This window comes from Helianthus annuus, chromosome 10 (genome assembly GCF_002127325.2).
Source record: "Helianthus annuus cultivar XRQ/B chromosome 10, HanXRQr2.0-SUNRISE, whole genome shotgun sequence".
Lineage (NCBI taxonomy): Eukaryota > Viridiplantae > Streptophyta > Magnoliopsida > Asterales > Asteraceae > Helianthus > Helianthus annuus.
Window position 1 is genome coordinate 7,673,883 of NC_035442.2, and position 15,573 is coordinate 7,689,455.

General features: G+C 35.8%; 1 protein-coding gene across 2 annotated transcripts; it reads right to left on the minus strand.

The window, feature by feature from the left end:
- Positions 1–2,201: 2,201 nt before the first annotated feature.
- Positions 2,202–14,526, minus strand: LOC110883921 (transcriptional corepressor LEUNIG_HOMOLOG). 2 transcript variants are annotated; one of them, XM_022131581.2, is made up of 18 exons: positions 14,200–14,526; positions 13,869–13,955; positions 12,262–12,359; positions 12,002–12,111; positions 10,634–10,896; positions 10,474–10,549; positions 10,268–10,379; positions 9,054–9,103; positions 8,726–8,965; positions 7,173–7,232; positions 6,857–7,078; positions 5,207–5,345; positions 5,022–5,128; positions 4,790–4,939; positions 4,066–4,221; positions 3,857–3,976; positions 2,728–2,925; positions 2,202–2,627 (listed from the first exon to the last, which is right to left on the minus strand). In XM_022131581.2, the coding sequence occupies exons 2-18, from the start codon at positions 13,895–13,897 to the stop codon at positions 2,484–2,486; spliced, it is 2,274 nt and encodes a 757-aa protein (XP_021987273.1). In that variant the 5' UTR covers positions 13,898–13,955; positions 14,200–14,526; the 3' UTR covers positions 2,202–2,483. The 2 variants fall into 2 exon arrangements, with proteins under 2 accessions (XP_021987273.1, XP_021987274.1); XM_022131582.2 differs by having other exon boundaries at positions 3,857–3,973; positions 14,200–14,518.
- Positions 14,527–15,573: the final 1,047 nt, after the last annotated feature.

Here is a 15,573-nt window from a genome sequence, read left to right on the forward strand (position 1 = left end):
TCCTAGACTTTCTAGGAAAAACACACTTTCCGTGCGAACCCTACTCTAAAGCATAATTGCACATTTTTATTCCAAAAAGTCAAATTTCATAACTCACTCGACAATTCATGGATTCAATACAAATGTAAAATAATTAATAAAAACTTCAAATGTTCAAACGCAATTAGTCATGAATCAAAACTAAAACAAATGTCAAAACCTGGAACGCTTACAACCATACACCTGGGGATGATCACAAAAGATTAGCACACATCGCGTTTCTAAATTACTAATCCGTTTCCTTTCAATCTTTTTTCTTTTAAGCCTTAAATCCAATTACATGTTTACTTAACAAGTTAATATATGTCGTTAGTTATATATAAAAAATAATAAAAACATAAAAAAAAAATATTCCGAGTCTTAACTTCTTAAGGTAGGGTAGATCTTCCGTAAGATCATACCGAAACCAAAAATGTATGTCCTTATCACGCAGCTCTGTAAAGATGTTTTCATCGAAAACTAACTCGACGGACGCATCTCTTATGTGGATATGTGATATTGTATGGCCCATAATTGTCGTCCTTTAAGATCATGGAATGTAATTCCAATTATAAGAAGTATTTTCTTTATACAAGCCGTGTAACAAACGAGAACTTTAATTACTTTTTTTCAAAATAACAAAAATACTTGTATTGAGCGTTAGAAAATGGAAGAGTTTTGGAGGTAATTCCTTGACATGGTTGATGGGCCAAAATTTTCGAGCCCGCACAAGTGAGGTATTGCTTAGACTCCCAATTAAAGCATTAAATTGCTTTGAACCAGTACCAACGGTATCAGATGTGTGTATTCTGTGACATTGGGGCCGAATTGGTGCTTCATCTTTTCACTGGTTGTCTATTCGCACTTGTGTTTTGGCAAAGTATCGGATCGTGGCATAGGATGGGTCCGCTTTACACCTTCTCCATTAAGGATATTTTGAGTTTCTATGAGGATGTAGGTAGCAGCGAGGCAAAGAAGATGACGATTCAAGGTATTGTGATAGTGGCATGTTGGTGTATATGGATTGCAAGGAACGACAAAAGGTTTGCTAATAAAGATGTGAAGGTTGAAGAGATCATGATAAACATAATAGCGCTTAGTTTTCTTTGGTTTAAGAATTGATCTAAATATATAGGTGTTAGCTTGCAGGATTGGTGTAACTAATTTATGTAAGTTGGTTTGTGTAGTGTCTTTGGCTACCCGGGTTTTCGATCATGCCTTGTGAATGAAGTTGGCCTTTCAAAAAAAAACAGTAGTAAGAGGACTGTTTGGAAGCCTTTTAATGACTTCATTAAGAGGCTACCTCTGAATAAGTAAGCATTAAGTGTGTTTGTTTCACCGGGACACCTCTTAATGAGGCATAAAGTCTTTTACCTTTAAGTTTCAAACTAATGTTACATAAAAATTTTACCCACCTTGTCCCTTCACCCGTGTTCATAACCCTCACCCAACCACTCACACAACACCTGCTCGACCCACCACCACTTCCTCCCCCACCAACCACCACATGTCGTACTCTTATTGGTTCAGTAGGGGTGTGCATGGGTCGGTTTGGTTCGGTTTTTACCATTAACCATAACCTCTAACTACAGTTAGGACATTTTCTTAACCATAAGTCCATAACCAAACATCGGTTACGGATAATCGGTTATGGTTCAGTTTCGGTTATTTTCGGTTAATTAACCAAGAAAATTTTGAAATAAATAGGGGTGTTATTACTGTTAGGACTTAGCTTGGGTCTTTTCGGTTATCGGTTATGACGGTTATTTTGCTCACCCCTATGGTTCAAAATCGCTTACTCGATCAGACCTCTTACTGGCTCAGCACTTACTTGCACAAAAGTTACCAAACAGCCCCTAAATGTGCATCATTGGCAAGTGTGCATCAGCAACAACTTATACAATCAAACAGTAATTAAGTTGTTGCTGAAATACCAATTATTAGCAACAACCGAGATTTTGAATGAGTTTTGCTAAGGAATTTCGATGTTGCTAGAGTTATTGTTAAGTGACAATAAACACGATTCTGATCCATATCATGCTTCTTTTATTTATTTATGCTTCATTAACCTTGTATTGTAACTCTTTTATAATCAACAACATTATCCCACAATATTCCGTGAATGATGGGATTGGGAGTGAATAAAAAGGTGTCGTGTTAGTAAAAACTAAAAAGGGTCGCACTTTAAAGTAAAACATAAACACCATGTATCCAACGAAAAAGAAAAACTATCAAATATTATAACCTGATCATGAGTTAACTCGGTAGATCACGGTGACAAGTACATTTGACCGGAGACAAAATCTACTCCTAACAACTTTGACGCCAAGACCATATATATATATATATGTATATATTGTAGTCGATAATATCGATCAGCTACACTCGTATAACCATATCCATCTTATAAGGCTTAATATTTCATACCTTCATGTTATGGTATATCATATATATATTATATATGATTATTTCCATAACTTAATAGAACTGTCGTGGCTCGCTGAGGCAACCATTCCTGTAACAGAAGACTGTGCCAAAGCAGCAATTATGTCGTCATGAGCTGCAACCGTCATGCTCTTGTTTTCAGCCATGTTCCATAGCTCCAAAGACTAGTCGTCACACATTCAAAGAATTACCAGAAAGAAGAAAAAAAACACGATGGTTCGTCAAAAACATACTTAAAAATATTTAATAAAAAGAACTACTTACTCGCATTCCACCGACGACTAAAAGAGCAGGATAACTTGGATGGAAAACACAAGAATAGAACTGGTTTCCGTTGGAACTGAGCTCATGAATGCACTCTCCGGACCCGACTGACCACACTCTCACACTGTCTTTGCTTACCGAAGCCAAATAATCCCCATTCGAGTTCCAACATAGGTAATTAACATTTCCCATATGCTCCTGAGAACCCAGTAAAGGGTCAAATTTTGTATTAAAATTTAATATATCCTCGAAATGTAAAACTAGAAGCAACAAGATGTGCCAGGTAGGATCAACCCACAAACACCTTTGTCACCATTTTTTAGATTTTTTTAAAGTGTTAATTTTTTAATTGAAGGAAACAATATTTATGGAATAATAATCCAAAATCTTTTACTTGATTTGAGTTGGACGATTGTGCACATTTAAGATAGACCATTTGATCGGTTCTAGTTATAGCTACATTCTGATTTTGACCCATCTGACCCATTAAACACAACCAAAATTGACTCATTCACAAGTAAGTGGGACATAGGGCTGCAAATGAACCGAGCGGTTGGCGAACAGTTCGGCTGGAAGTTCGTTTGTGTTCGTTCGTTTATTAAACGAACGCACACGGACAAGAAATTCCGTTCGTTTAGTTAAATGAACAAACATGAACAGAGGCCATGTCCATGCATTTATGAACGTTCGTTTTATATTTTATTTAAGTACTTCAAAATTCTGAAAAACTAGTTCATTAGTGTTTTTAGTTTTATATTTTATTTAAGTACTTCAAAATTCCGAAAAAATAAAATATTTAATATGTATCAGTGTATTACATATTACGTTCAAGAACGCTTGTTTGTGTTCGTTTGTTTCCATTTGTGTTCATGAACATTAGTTTGTGTTTACGAATGTTCGTTTGCGTTCGTTGCCAAAAATTAACAAACAAACACGAACACGTTCAGGTCCTCAACAAACGATCACGAACAATTGTTCGGTAAGTGTGGTAAGTGTTCGTGAACAAATATATTTTCTTAACAAGTGAACACAAACAAGGTCTTGTTCGTGTTTGTTCGGTTCGTTTGCGGCCCTAGACTGGGGCATATATACATAAAACCAGGCATAATATTTAACTTGGAACATATACCTGAAAGGAATGAGTTTGTCTATCACTCTCAACATCAAAGATGGATACAATTTTATCTGATGCAGCTGCAAGTAATTGTCCGCTTACGGGCTGGAATCTTACTTGTGCACTACCACCCTGCTACACTCAGAAACATAAATGTGCTTCAATATAAAACCTCATATGGGAAAATTTACAGTTCAAAATAGATATAGATATGTGTGACCAACCTTAGAAACACGAGTGCACTGGAAGGGGTTGATATTCCAGTAGCGAATTTCATTTTCATTATCACAGAAGCAAAAGAGATCCGTCTTCTTGGGATGAAAATCTAGTGACATAACATGTGAAGTGTGTGTAGTATGTGCATGCAGACAATAGCTTGGCTGAAACAGAGTACGTAACCCATTAGTAAAACCATAGTTGTTAAAAGCCATCGCCTCTTGCGCCTAGGCCCAATTTCTTAGCGAGGCGAGGTAATTGCGCCTTAAGTCAAGGCAATTGCGCTTTAATTCTCCATGTGATGGTTCATGCGCAGATTCCGGCCAAATTCTCTAAATTCCGGCAAGATTACAGCTAGATTTCTACTTTTATCTAATGAAACTACTTATCTACACTAATAAACTAGCATTTTATAAATTTTGGTTCTAAATAGACAGTATTAAATGTTATATAATAGCTTTAGTTTATTTTATTTGAAGAATAGTATTAATTTTCTATTCATACAAAAATATTTTAATTTTTTTTGCTGTGCGCTTTTTTTTCCTCAGGCCCACGCTTTTTTGCGCCTTGCGCCTAGGCCCCAGGCGAGGCCTATGCGCCTTGGGTGCGTCTAACGCCTTTAATAACGATGAGTAAAACCATCGAAACTGATGTGGCAATTTCAACCCATTTCAGCTATGATTGCGTTGATTCAGTTAATGTTCCATATTCGTATAAAGAAAGATATCTTACATTAGCTGCATCCCATATTCGTACAGATTGATCAAGAGACGCAGTTCCAAACTGAGTTGATTTTGGTCTGAACCGAATATCAGTAATTAAATATTGGTGTTCTTCGGGTGTGCTCTCGGTTTGCAAGGTATCCATATTCCACAAAACTGCCTGTAAATAGCAACTAATAATTAAACTTCACTTAATGTCATATATATATACACACACACATACAAATTATATTGCAGTTTACCTTTTTGTCATGGCCAGCACTAGCAAGCAGCTTCCCATCGGAAGAAAAATGACAGCACAAGACTTTCTTTCCGGTGCGTATACAACCAACTTCCGCAAAAGAAAAACCTGTTATAAAACATATTAGTTATAACCGGGCATGATTAGAAATTTCGATTTGTAAATCAGATGAGATTAGTTAAATACCTTTAGAAGTCTCTGTCTTGTGCTCCGTACGCGTCTGCTTCATAGTACCATAAAGTTCTCTTTCGTTTCCTCCTTCTTGTTGCAGAAAAGATTCCACATTATCATCCAGAGTAACGTCCCCAAAATGCTCAATGTCATCCTAAATGGTTGTTTTTTAATGATTCAGATTATCATTGATTCATTGTAAACATTGTGTTTTTCCAAGGGCATATATCATAAAAAACACTAATACTTTCAGTTGTTTTCTCATAAAAGTCACTCTACAAGTACAATTTTTTGCACATAAAAAACACTATACTTTGTTGGATCTGTGATGTTTTTGGTCAGTCATCGTCTGTTGCTGCATCTGAATTCAAACCCCTTAGGCGTCGATGATCAAAGTCAGAGATGGTGGTGGTGGCGGTGCGGTGGTGGTGGTGGCGGTGCTGTGGCGATGGTGGTGGTGGTGGTGGCGGCGATGGTGGTGGTGGTGGTGGTGGTGGTGGCGGTGGTGGTGGTGGTGGTGGTGGTGATGGTGGCGGTGCTGTGGCGGTGGTGGTGGCGGCGGTGGTGGTGGTGGTGGTGGTGGTGGCGGTGGCGGTGCTGTGGCTATTAACCTCAGGGACCATTTTGGCTATTAACTCATAGTTAAAACTAGTAAATTACAACTACAGGGACTGTTTGTGTAATAAATAAAACTTAAAAACTAACTTCAGTTAAAAAAAACTAACGGAGGTTCATTGAGTACCAACATATTGATAGGTAGAATTATTATATACCAATTCTGTAGGTTGGATTATTATTTACCAACTGGGCAAAGGTTGGTTTATTAAATACCAATTTTCCTTTTTTAAGAATAGAAAATTATATAAGCAACGTATTACGTATGACACAAAAAAAAACACGTGTGCAGACACGCGCTAAGTTCCAAATTCTACGTTAACAGTCTTTATTTTCTTGCACCAGTTGTAAATTATATTGTTAGAACATATAAAAATTTATCTAAAATTTGAAGATGAAATTGATTTGTTTCGACCTTCGTAAATCAAACAGATCAATATAACTAACTATGGTTTTTACAATAATCAATATTTTCTGAATTTAAAAGTTTTAAGTTTAAATATTATATGTAAGTGTATCCTCTTTTAAATCATTTACACCTTATTCGGCTTTGAGTTAAAAAGTTGAATATTGTAAATAAAAGTTGGCTTCACTGATGTGCAATGGTTTTGTAATATTTGGTGCAAAGAAGGAATTTATTAAAGAAAAACTTTATTGAAGGTTATTTAAAATTTAAAACAAAAAAAAAATGTAATATGTGGGGCAAAGATGGAATTTATTAAAAAAACTTTATTGCAGGTTATTTAAAATTTAAAACAAAAAAAAAATCACAAATTTGTTCCAAATTGACATGTGGAATGACTTTTATATGTAAAAAATTGTTGAGTGACTTTTGCGAGAAAAAACAGAAAGTATAGTGTTTTCTATATACAAAAAATTGTGGAGTGACTTGTGTTGGAAAAACAAAAAAGTAGAGTGTTTTTTTTTATGATATTTGCCCTTTTTTTCTAAATATAATTGGCATATTCTTTATATATTAAGAAGGTATAAATGGACAAATAAGTGTTAGCGAATCAACCCAACCCGGCCCACCCCATTTGACAACCATACCAGCTGGTTAGTTGACGACGCAAGCCCACCGGTCCCCTCTGAACCATATATCATCATGCTTTTTGGTACACTGTTCACATGCTGCAGGCTGCTAGCGGTGGTTATTCCATCACCGGGTGTATATGTTGATGCTGGGGAGCTTGGTGATGGACCAGCTGTATTCCCGGTGCCGGTACTATTGGCGGGCCCAGAAGAAGAATGTTGTTTTCTTTTTCTGTTAGTCTGCTTGAAAAAAAAAATATAAAACATCAAAAAATATAAAAAATAAAACCAGACTTTATCAATTTTGTAATTAGAATTTATCTATAAGCATAACCTGTTGCTGCAGCTGGTCCTGCTGTTGAGACGTTGATTGTTGCATTTGAGGCATCTTTGTCTGTTATACAAAATATCCATCTTTATTTATTCTCGACACAGCACTAACTGAAGCATGTTCATTTATGATTGTGTTGCGGCAGCATCAAAACGTAAAGTAACTCGAATTTATACCGTCTAATGAAAACATATTATATTTGAGTTTTGACCCAACTCGTTTTTGAACAAAATTTACGTCAAAAAGTAGACCAACTGAAAACGTATTATATTTGACCTGACTTATTTGCGAAAGAAATTTACGTCGAAACCTAAACCAGCTTTAATATATACCGACACGTGCGTAAAAATAAGCACATAAGAAAACAATGTTTTTTTAAGTTAAAGAATGGTACGACGGTGTCGAAACGTAAAGTAACTCGAATTTATACCGTCTAATGAAAACGCATTATACTTGACCCTACTCATATTCAAACAAAATTTATTTCAAAACGTAGACACACTGAAAACGTACATAAAAATAAGCATGAAAACGTATTATATTTCACATAGTTGTTAAAAGCCATCGCCTTTTGCGCCTAGGCCCAATTTCCAGGCGAGGCGAGACAATTGCGCCTTAAGTCAAGGCAATTGCGCTTTAAGTCTTCAGGTAATGGTTTAGGCGCAAATTCCGACGAGACTCCTAGATCCGGAGAGTTTCCAGCCAAATTCTCTAAATTCTGACAAAATTCCACCTTGATTACTACTTTTATCTAATGAAAACTACTTTTCTACGCCGATACACTAATATTTTATAACTTTTGGTACTAAATAGATGAAGAATAATGTTATTTGAAGAATAATGTTAATTTTCTAATACATAAAATATTTTTATAGCTTTTATACGGCGATACACTAATGAAAACTACTTTTCTACGCCGATACACTAATATTTTATAACTTTTGGTACTAAATATTTTATAACTTTTGGTAAATAATATATAATATCTTTAGTTTATTTTATTTGAAGAATAATGTTAATTTTCTAATACATAAAATATTTTTAATTTTTTTTCGTTGAGCGCTTTATTTTTCTCAAGCCCTCGCTTTTTTGCGCCTAGGCCCCAGGCGAGGCCTATGCGCGTTGAGTGCGCCTAGTGCCTTTAATAACTATGATATTTCACCCGTCTCATTTCTATAAAAAAAAACGTAAACCAACAGAAAACATACATGAAAATAAGCACGAAATCGTATTATATTTGACCCGACTCATTTCTAAAAAGTTCACGCCGAAACATTAATCAACTTGAATTAATATAGACAAGTATATAATAATTAGCACGTAAAACCGCATTACAGAGTCTCTTTAGAAAGTTGAGGGGTTGTAAGTATTAATGTTGAAAGTTGAGAGATGAAGGTACACCAACAAAGACAAAATGACACCAAAAAAAAGTAAAAAAAAAATCAACCAATAAAAGGAAAGTTCTGTAGACGTAACTTCTCTTTGTATGTATATATAATATAATATAATGTATATATAATATAATATAATATAGATCATAAATAGAAAATCTTAACCTGGGGTGAATTCATTTGACCAGGGGATCCATCATTTCTTGTGGTTTGACCATCTTTCATACTTAGATTGCCTCTAGGCAATCCAACAAGCCCATAATTTGGTGAAGCTCCTAGATTACCTTGGGCCTGGGCTTGTGTCAAGGCATGTTGCTGCTGTGATGCCAAATAGAACTGATTTTGATTCTGCATATTGGGCTTTTGTACTTGCAAACCCATATTGGGCCGTAAATTGTCGATACCCTGTGAAGCACATTTACACCAATCATCAAAATACCTTAAAATCAAATTATAACATAACACAGAAGAAACAAAAACCATGTTGTCTTACAGTTAGAGGCCAACCCTTTAATGGAAGAGCAGTAACACCTTGATTCAATCCTGAAATGATGGGGATGGAGATAATAAAAATAAAAATCCATTTATATCATAGAATAAAGAGTTGAGTTTTTATGCTGTTGATTGTTGTTTGTTCACAATCATTCATCCGAAATTAAGAAATAACAATCAGAATAAACGTCTTAAGTCTTAACAGGTCAAAAGTCAAAACAGGTCTGGGTTGAAATCAGTCATTTTTTAGCAAGGTTGAGATGTGCCAGTCAGTGGCGAAGCTTGAAAATTTCCACCAGGGGGTCGAAAGTCACCGGACCTAAAAATTCTATATATGTAAAAAAAATTATAAAACCGGGGGGTCGAAAACGTATATACCTAAAAAATTCTATACGAAACGTACATACATAACACTACTGAGCGAAAAGTTCGGGGTTGGATTGACTTGCTAACACTTTTTTGTCCAATATATATATAAATTATAAATGATGAATGTGTTCATAATTATTACAACAAAAAAATGTTATTACAATAATATTATAAAGAGTAAAATGCCATTTTCGTCCCAGAGGTTTGGCTAGTTTTGCGACTTTCGTCCAAAGGTTTGTTTTTTCGCATCTGGATCCAAAAGGTTTGAAATCTTGCCATTATCATCCAACTCGTTAAATCCATCCATTTTTTAACGTTGAGTCAGGGGTATTTTCGTCTTTTTAGACATTTTTGTGATGATTAAAGGGTTTGGGTGGGGAGAAAGTCAACATAGGTGGATCTTGATTCTTATAGTGTTTTTTTATTTTAGTAAAAAATGTCTAAAAGACAGAAATGCCCCTCATTTAACGTTAAAAAATGGATGGAGTTAACGAGTCGGATGAAAATCGCAAGATTTCAAACCTTTTGGATCCAGATACGAAAAAACAAACCTTCAGACGAAAGTCGCAAAAGTGGCCAAACCTCAGGGACGAAAATGACATTTTACTCGACAATAATATTATAAATCTTTAAATAACCGATTTTGGGGGGTCATATTAACTAACATTAATTTTTGGGGGACTTCCAACCCGTTCAAGCTAAAAACACAACCCGAAACAACCTATTCATAACTAAACGTATGAAAATTGCTGCATCTATTTATAAGATTTCCCAGAACCATACATCCAGATAGATGTGAATAACTAATTAACTTGCAGTAATTTTATGTGTGTGCAGAAAATTTACCACCACCACCAAGTCCAGACTTTGACTGCAAAATTGCCTGTCCATAAATCGATGAAGGATTTGTAGGCAACGATTTCTGTGTGCTATCCATGTTAACTTCTTGTTTAATTTCCTATGATTTGTAGAAGCTCATGAGCCAAAAAAAACGGAACATGTAGAATAAGCAAAACGTATAAAGGAGGATTCAGAATACATAAGACATATACCGTATTCAACTGAGGCCTCCCTTGAATTTGCGGTAGAGTTGAAGACGCATTTGGAGTATTTCCAGGTATCAACAGGCTGAATCAACAACAAAAAAAAAAACAGAAACATGAAGATCCAATCATCCTATGCAGGTAAACTAACAGATGGCTGTCGATATACCCTTGATGATTAGTGGTTGACTTTAAAAGGGTGTCTGAAACCATAGATTGAGACTGTTTCATGGGTTCATCTTGCATTTTCACACCTATTGTACTAACAGATGGCTTTCCCATCATTCCGTCGGTATTCATAGCGTTTACATTGCCGCCAAGTGGCAGATGATTAGGATCCCTCCTTTGTAGGTGAGCGTTTCTTTGCTGCATTAAATGCATCTGCTGCATTTGCATCTGTTGTTGATGCTCTTTCGCTTTCATTTGTTGCGTCTGGCATTGATTTCAAAAAGAAAAAAAGAACAAAAATTAAAATCATATTAAGGGTAATAACTCACAAGTGAGTAGTGACAATGTAAAAGTTAAAACTAGGGGTGTGCACGGTTCGGTTCGGTTTTCTGGTAGAACCGTAACCGAAATGTTAGGTTTTCGCTTTTTGAAAACCGTTCGGTTTCGGTTTTTTGGAACAGAATTACGTAAGATTCAAAAATAAAAAGTATAATCCAAAATTTAAGAATATTTCTTAGATGCTTACAATAAAGTTATTATTTTTAACCTTTTTAATTAATATTGTTCACAGAAACCTAACCTTCTAATCTATTTTATGTTTCTCCAAAGTTTTTAATACGACATTTTCTTTTATAACACTTTGAAGATCATTTAATTTTTATATAAAAAATTGTTATTTCTTATAGGCAATAGATACATCATTTCAATTATAGATAAACACGTTAATGTTTTTATTCGAGTTAATTGCCCGGATGGTCCCTGTGGTTTCACATTTTTTCACGTTTAGTCCCCACCTTTCGAAAATAGCAGGTATGCTCCCCATGGTTTGTCATTTTGTTACTCAGATAGTCCCCTGACATTTACTTAGGGGACTATCCGAGTAACAAAATGCAAACCATAGGGAGCATACCTGCTATTTCCAAACTAACGGACATCTACTCAGGGGACTATCCGAGTAACAAAATAACAAACCATAGGGAGCATACCTGCTATTTTCAAAAGATGGGGACTAAACGTGAAAAAAACGTTAAACCCCGGGGACCATCCGAGCAATTAACTCTTTTTATTATAAATACTAAACATTCAAGAATAAAATTAATAATTTATACGAGCATGGGTTAAACACTAAAACAACTTAAACTTAAATATAAAAATATATGGATTGGGCCTACTCTTTTAACTTATCGGTTCGGTTCAGTTTTTTCAGTTATTGAAAATGGTTATCTGAAAAAAGAACCGAAATTTTCGGTTATTAAAAATCCGAAAACCAAACTGTCGGGTTTTGTTTCGGTTCGGTTATTTTGGTTACGGTTCGGTTTTCTGCTCACCCCTAGTTAAAACCAACAAAAAATAACAGAGAGAGAGAGACCCCTATATATGATGCAGCAGCCTCAGAATGTTTATCGTTTGTCCTTGCAATAAATATATCCCAGAAGACAGACCACCATTCCAACAGAAATCCACCAGGAGCGTCGATAGCTGTGAAATTAATACGCAACTAATATGATATATTTTACATTGCATGCATCATGTATATAAAGAATAAACCAATTTCGGAGACTATCGACCAAATTTGGCATAATGTAGATCTATATCGGATGCACATATTTAGCAATGAGAACAACATACCTACAGGATCGGTAGCAACCTTTCCTTCAGTCATGAAAGCTTTTGCAGATGTGTGCATCTTCCGTTTCAACAAATAATCATGGATGTAAACATCCAGCCTAGCAAAAAGGAATACGGTAAAAGCTAAATCAAACAAAAATTACCATATATTGACAAGATCAATAACTTTTTATCCCAAATATAGTACATTTCTATCAGGCACTTGGGAAATCCGTCGGAAACGACTGTTTCCTGCGCATTCCCGACGGAAAATGGCGTAGGAAGCATATCAGGTTTTCTAGTAGTGACATGAACAAACAATATTTTTTTCAAATAATTCGGAATGGGTGTTCATGAAGGTTATTGTTAAGCTTTTGATCACATTTCGACAAAAATGCTGTCGAAGCCTGTGTGCAAAGTGTTCTAACATATGATATATGATCCGTGTCGCAATTACGATAGTAATAGTGCTCTCCAACCCAAAAGAAGCTAGATAGCCTAAATTCGACATTTCGACGTTCCAAACAAATGTTGGTTCTCAAATTCATAATCGATAAGATATCACTCCTTGTTAGTACAAAATTGGCAGATACACTAACATCTAAAACACAACTAAAAGCCAAACACTTGGACCTACAAAAGAATCTAATGTGAATTGACACAATCAAATGGCCAAGTTACTCAAAGATTCAAAAAGATAACGAAAACCTCAAAGGTTTATTCATAAACAATCAACTACTAAAACGTTTTCAACTCAACCCTACTTATAGTATTTAAAAACCCAAGGGATATAACAAATAGTAAAAGATAAATACTAAATAATGACATTTATAATTCAACCGTGATATACGCTCCTACATCAGAAAACTACTAGTCTAAAGTTACAGAATCGGAAATAATCCAATCGTACGATGAGGAAAAATGGAGATAATAACATATCCCTTGAACAGTCAAAAAGAACATAAACCAAGTAAAAGCTTCCGAATTCACCGAAGTTAAGATCACGAAACTAAGCTATATATGAACTAGAATTTAGTCTAATGATGTTAAAAATATACAATGTCCTAAGTAGTTAATGCGGTAAAATATTGGATATCGGTCAAGGACCGATATTTGAGATATCGGTTATCGCGGTGGGATATCGGTAATTTTAATATCATGCTAAATTTATATATATAGCAATTTAACACTAACAATAAGAACTGACTAAGACTTAAAACACTAAACTTTAACACTAACAACTAACAATTATGACTTAAACCACTAATAGCAGCAATAAGAAGAAAAATGAACGGTAGAAATAAGAAGAATAGTACTGATATCGGGAAATCGGTGATTTATCGATCAAATATCGGTCCTATATTGGTCAAATATCGGACAATACCGGACAATATCGCTGATATTATCGGTACGGATATTCTGACCAATATTTTGTACTGCTATCTCGGCAGGTGACCGATAACCGAGTGATATATCGGTTGATATATCGGGATATTAACTACATAGACAATGTCCTGATCAACAAAACAAGTTCATAGGATTTAACAACCAAAATCACTAGCAAAACTTCATGTATGAGTAACAGCTTAAAATAAATAACAAAAACACAAAACCGAAACGATGCATACATCTTATCAGCTTCCCAATTCTGCGCCATAATCGAATCAAAACTCGAGATTATAAAGCTGAATCAACGTTCTTCCTTTTGATAATCTCTACAAATTCATAAACAAAATCATAATTAATTAATTAATTAATGATATATAGTATCAATCAAATCTAAATTACAATCAAAATATCAACTAAATCATAATCATAATCAATTCCATATATATTCATCAAATCCTGCATTGCAAGCCACACGGCGAAAATTAGCAAAACTCACCGCGCAAGTTAGCAAAATTCAACGAAAACGAATAACAAAGACAGTAATACTCAACTTATAAACAAAAAACTTACGAAATTCCGTACACTCTGCTGCTAGAAACATCGAAATACTTCCGAATTACGATACCTAACTCGTGAATTTCAACTCAAATACCGTAAAAACGCAATTGAAGTGAAATTGAAGTTCAATCGGCAATACGATTGCGTGCAATTGAAGAAAACCGGTGCGATCAAGTGAAGAAGATGAAGAATTGAGCAGAAAATTGATGAAGATTAGGGTTAGTTGTTGTTAAATAGTATTATAGAAAATAACGAGACATGAATCGACCTGAGAAAGTGGCTTTAAAATGAGAAGAAAATGTAAAAAGGTCGAGGACGACGGAACCCGGACCTCAGGTTTGGTTGGAAAGCGAAGGTTCGGTTAGGTATTTATGTAGCGAAGTTCATGTCGTAATAATAATAATTATTAAATGTTAAATAACATTTATTACAAAATAATAATTGTGAGAATGATATTTTTATTGTATGTTTTTCAAATAGATATAGGTGGGGAATTGTTGGAAAATAATTTTAAGGTAGTATTTGGTATGCAGGAATGAGAGATGGAATGGAATGGATGATTACGAGAGAATGAAGAAAAGGATGTTTGGTTTGTCAATGGAATTGAATCACCCATTACAAAAAGCATTCCATTCCCTCAAAATCATTCCTTCCACCTCCTATGTTTTTTTTCCATTCCATCCCCTCCTGCACCATTGATCAACAACACCACAACCTTCGTCACAACCCACCACCACCACCGACGCCATCGCCGCCACCCGCCACCACCTCACCCCGACAGCCACCGCCGCCACCCGCCACCACCTTACCCCGACAGCCACCGCCACCGCCACCACCCACTCGCCACCGTTATCACCCACAGCTGCGACCAACCGCCAACGCCACTCGCCGCCGCCGCCCACCGCCATCGTCGACGCCACCACCACCACCACCAACCGTCATCGCCGCCACCAACCGCAACCACTGCTGCCACCCACCACTAACGACCACCTTGCTGCCACCACCACTCGTCGTTACCGTCGCATCGCCACTCGCCACCACCACCACCACCCATCGCCGTCGCCGACACCCACCACCGCCACCTATAATCACCCACAATCACCACCACCGACCACCACCACCACCACCACTCACCGCTGATTTTATTACTCCGTTTTTCTTGCCTACCGAACAATACACAATAATAATTCATTCCATTCACACATGGTAACCAAACAAGAAATGGAATTGTAATGATCCATTGCATTCCCCCGTCCATTCCATTATCTCTTCCATTCCATTCCTTCGTCTATTCCATTACCCCATACCAAACAGACCCTAAGTGTGTAAACTTTGTCATGAGGAAAAAGGTAAATATTAATTTGAGTCATGTTTTTAAATATTTAT

Excerpts from the sequence above, each read along its gene's own strand:
- LOC110883921 (XM_022131581.2), bottom strand. The coding sequence starts at position 13,897 with ATGGCGCAGAATTGGGAAGCTGATAAGAT. Across the intron at positions 10,897-12,001 it reads CTGCTGCATCATATATAGGG|ACGCAACAAATGAAAGCGAA; the intron begins GTCTCTCTCTCT and ends AATCAATGCCAG. Across the intron at positions 10,550-10,633 it reads TCAACCACTAATCATCAAGG|CCTGTTGATACCTGGAAATA; the intron begins GTATATCGACAG and ends TTGTTGATTCAG.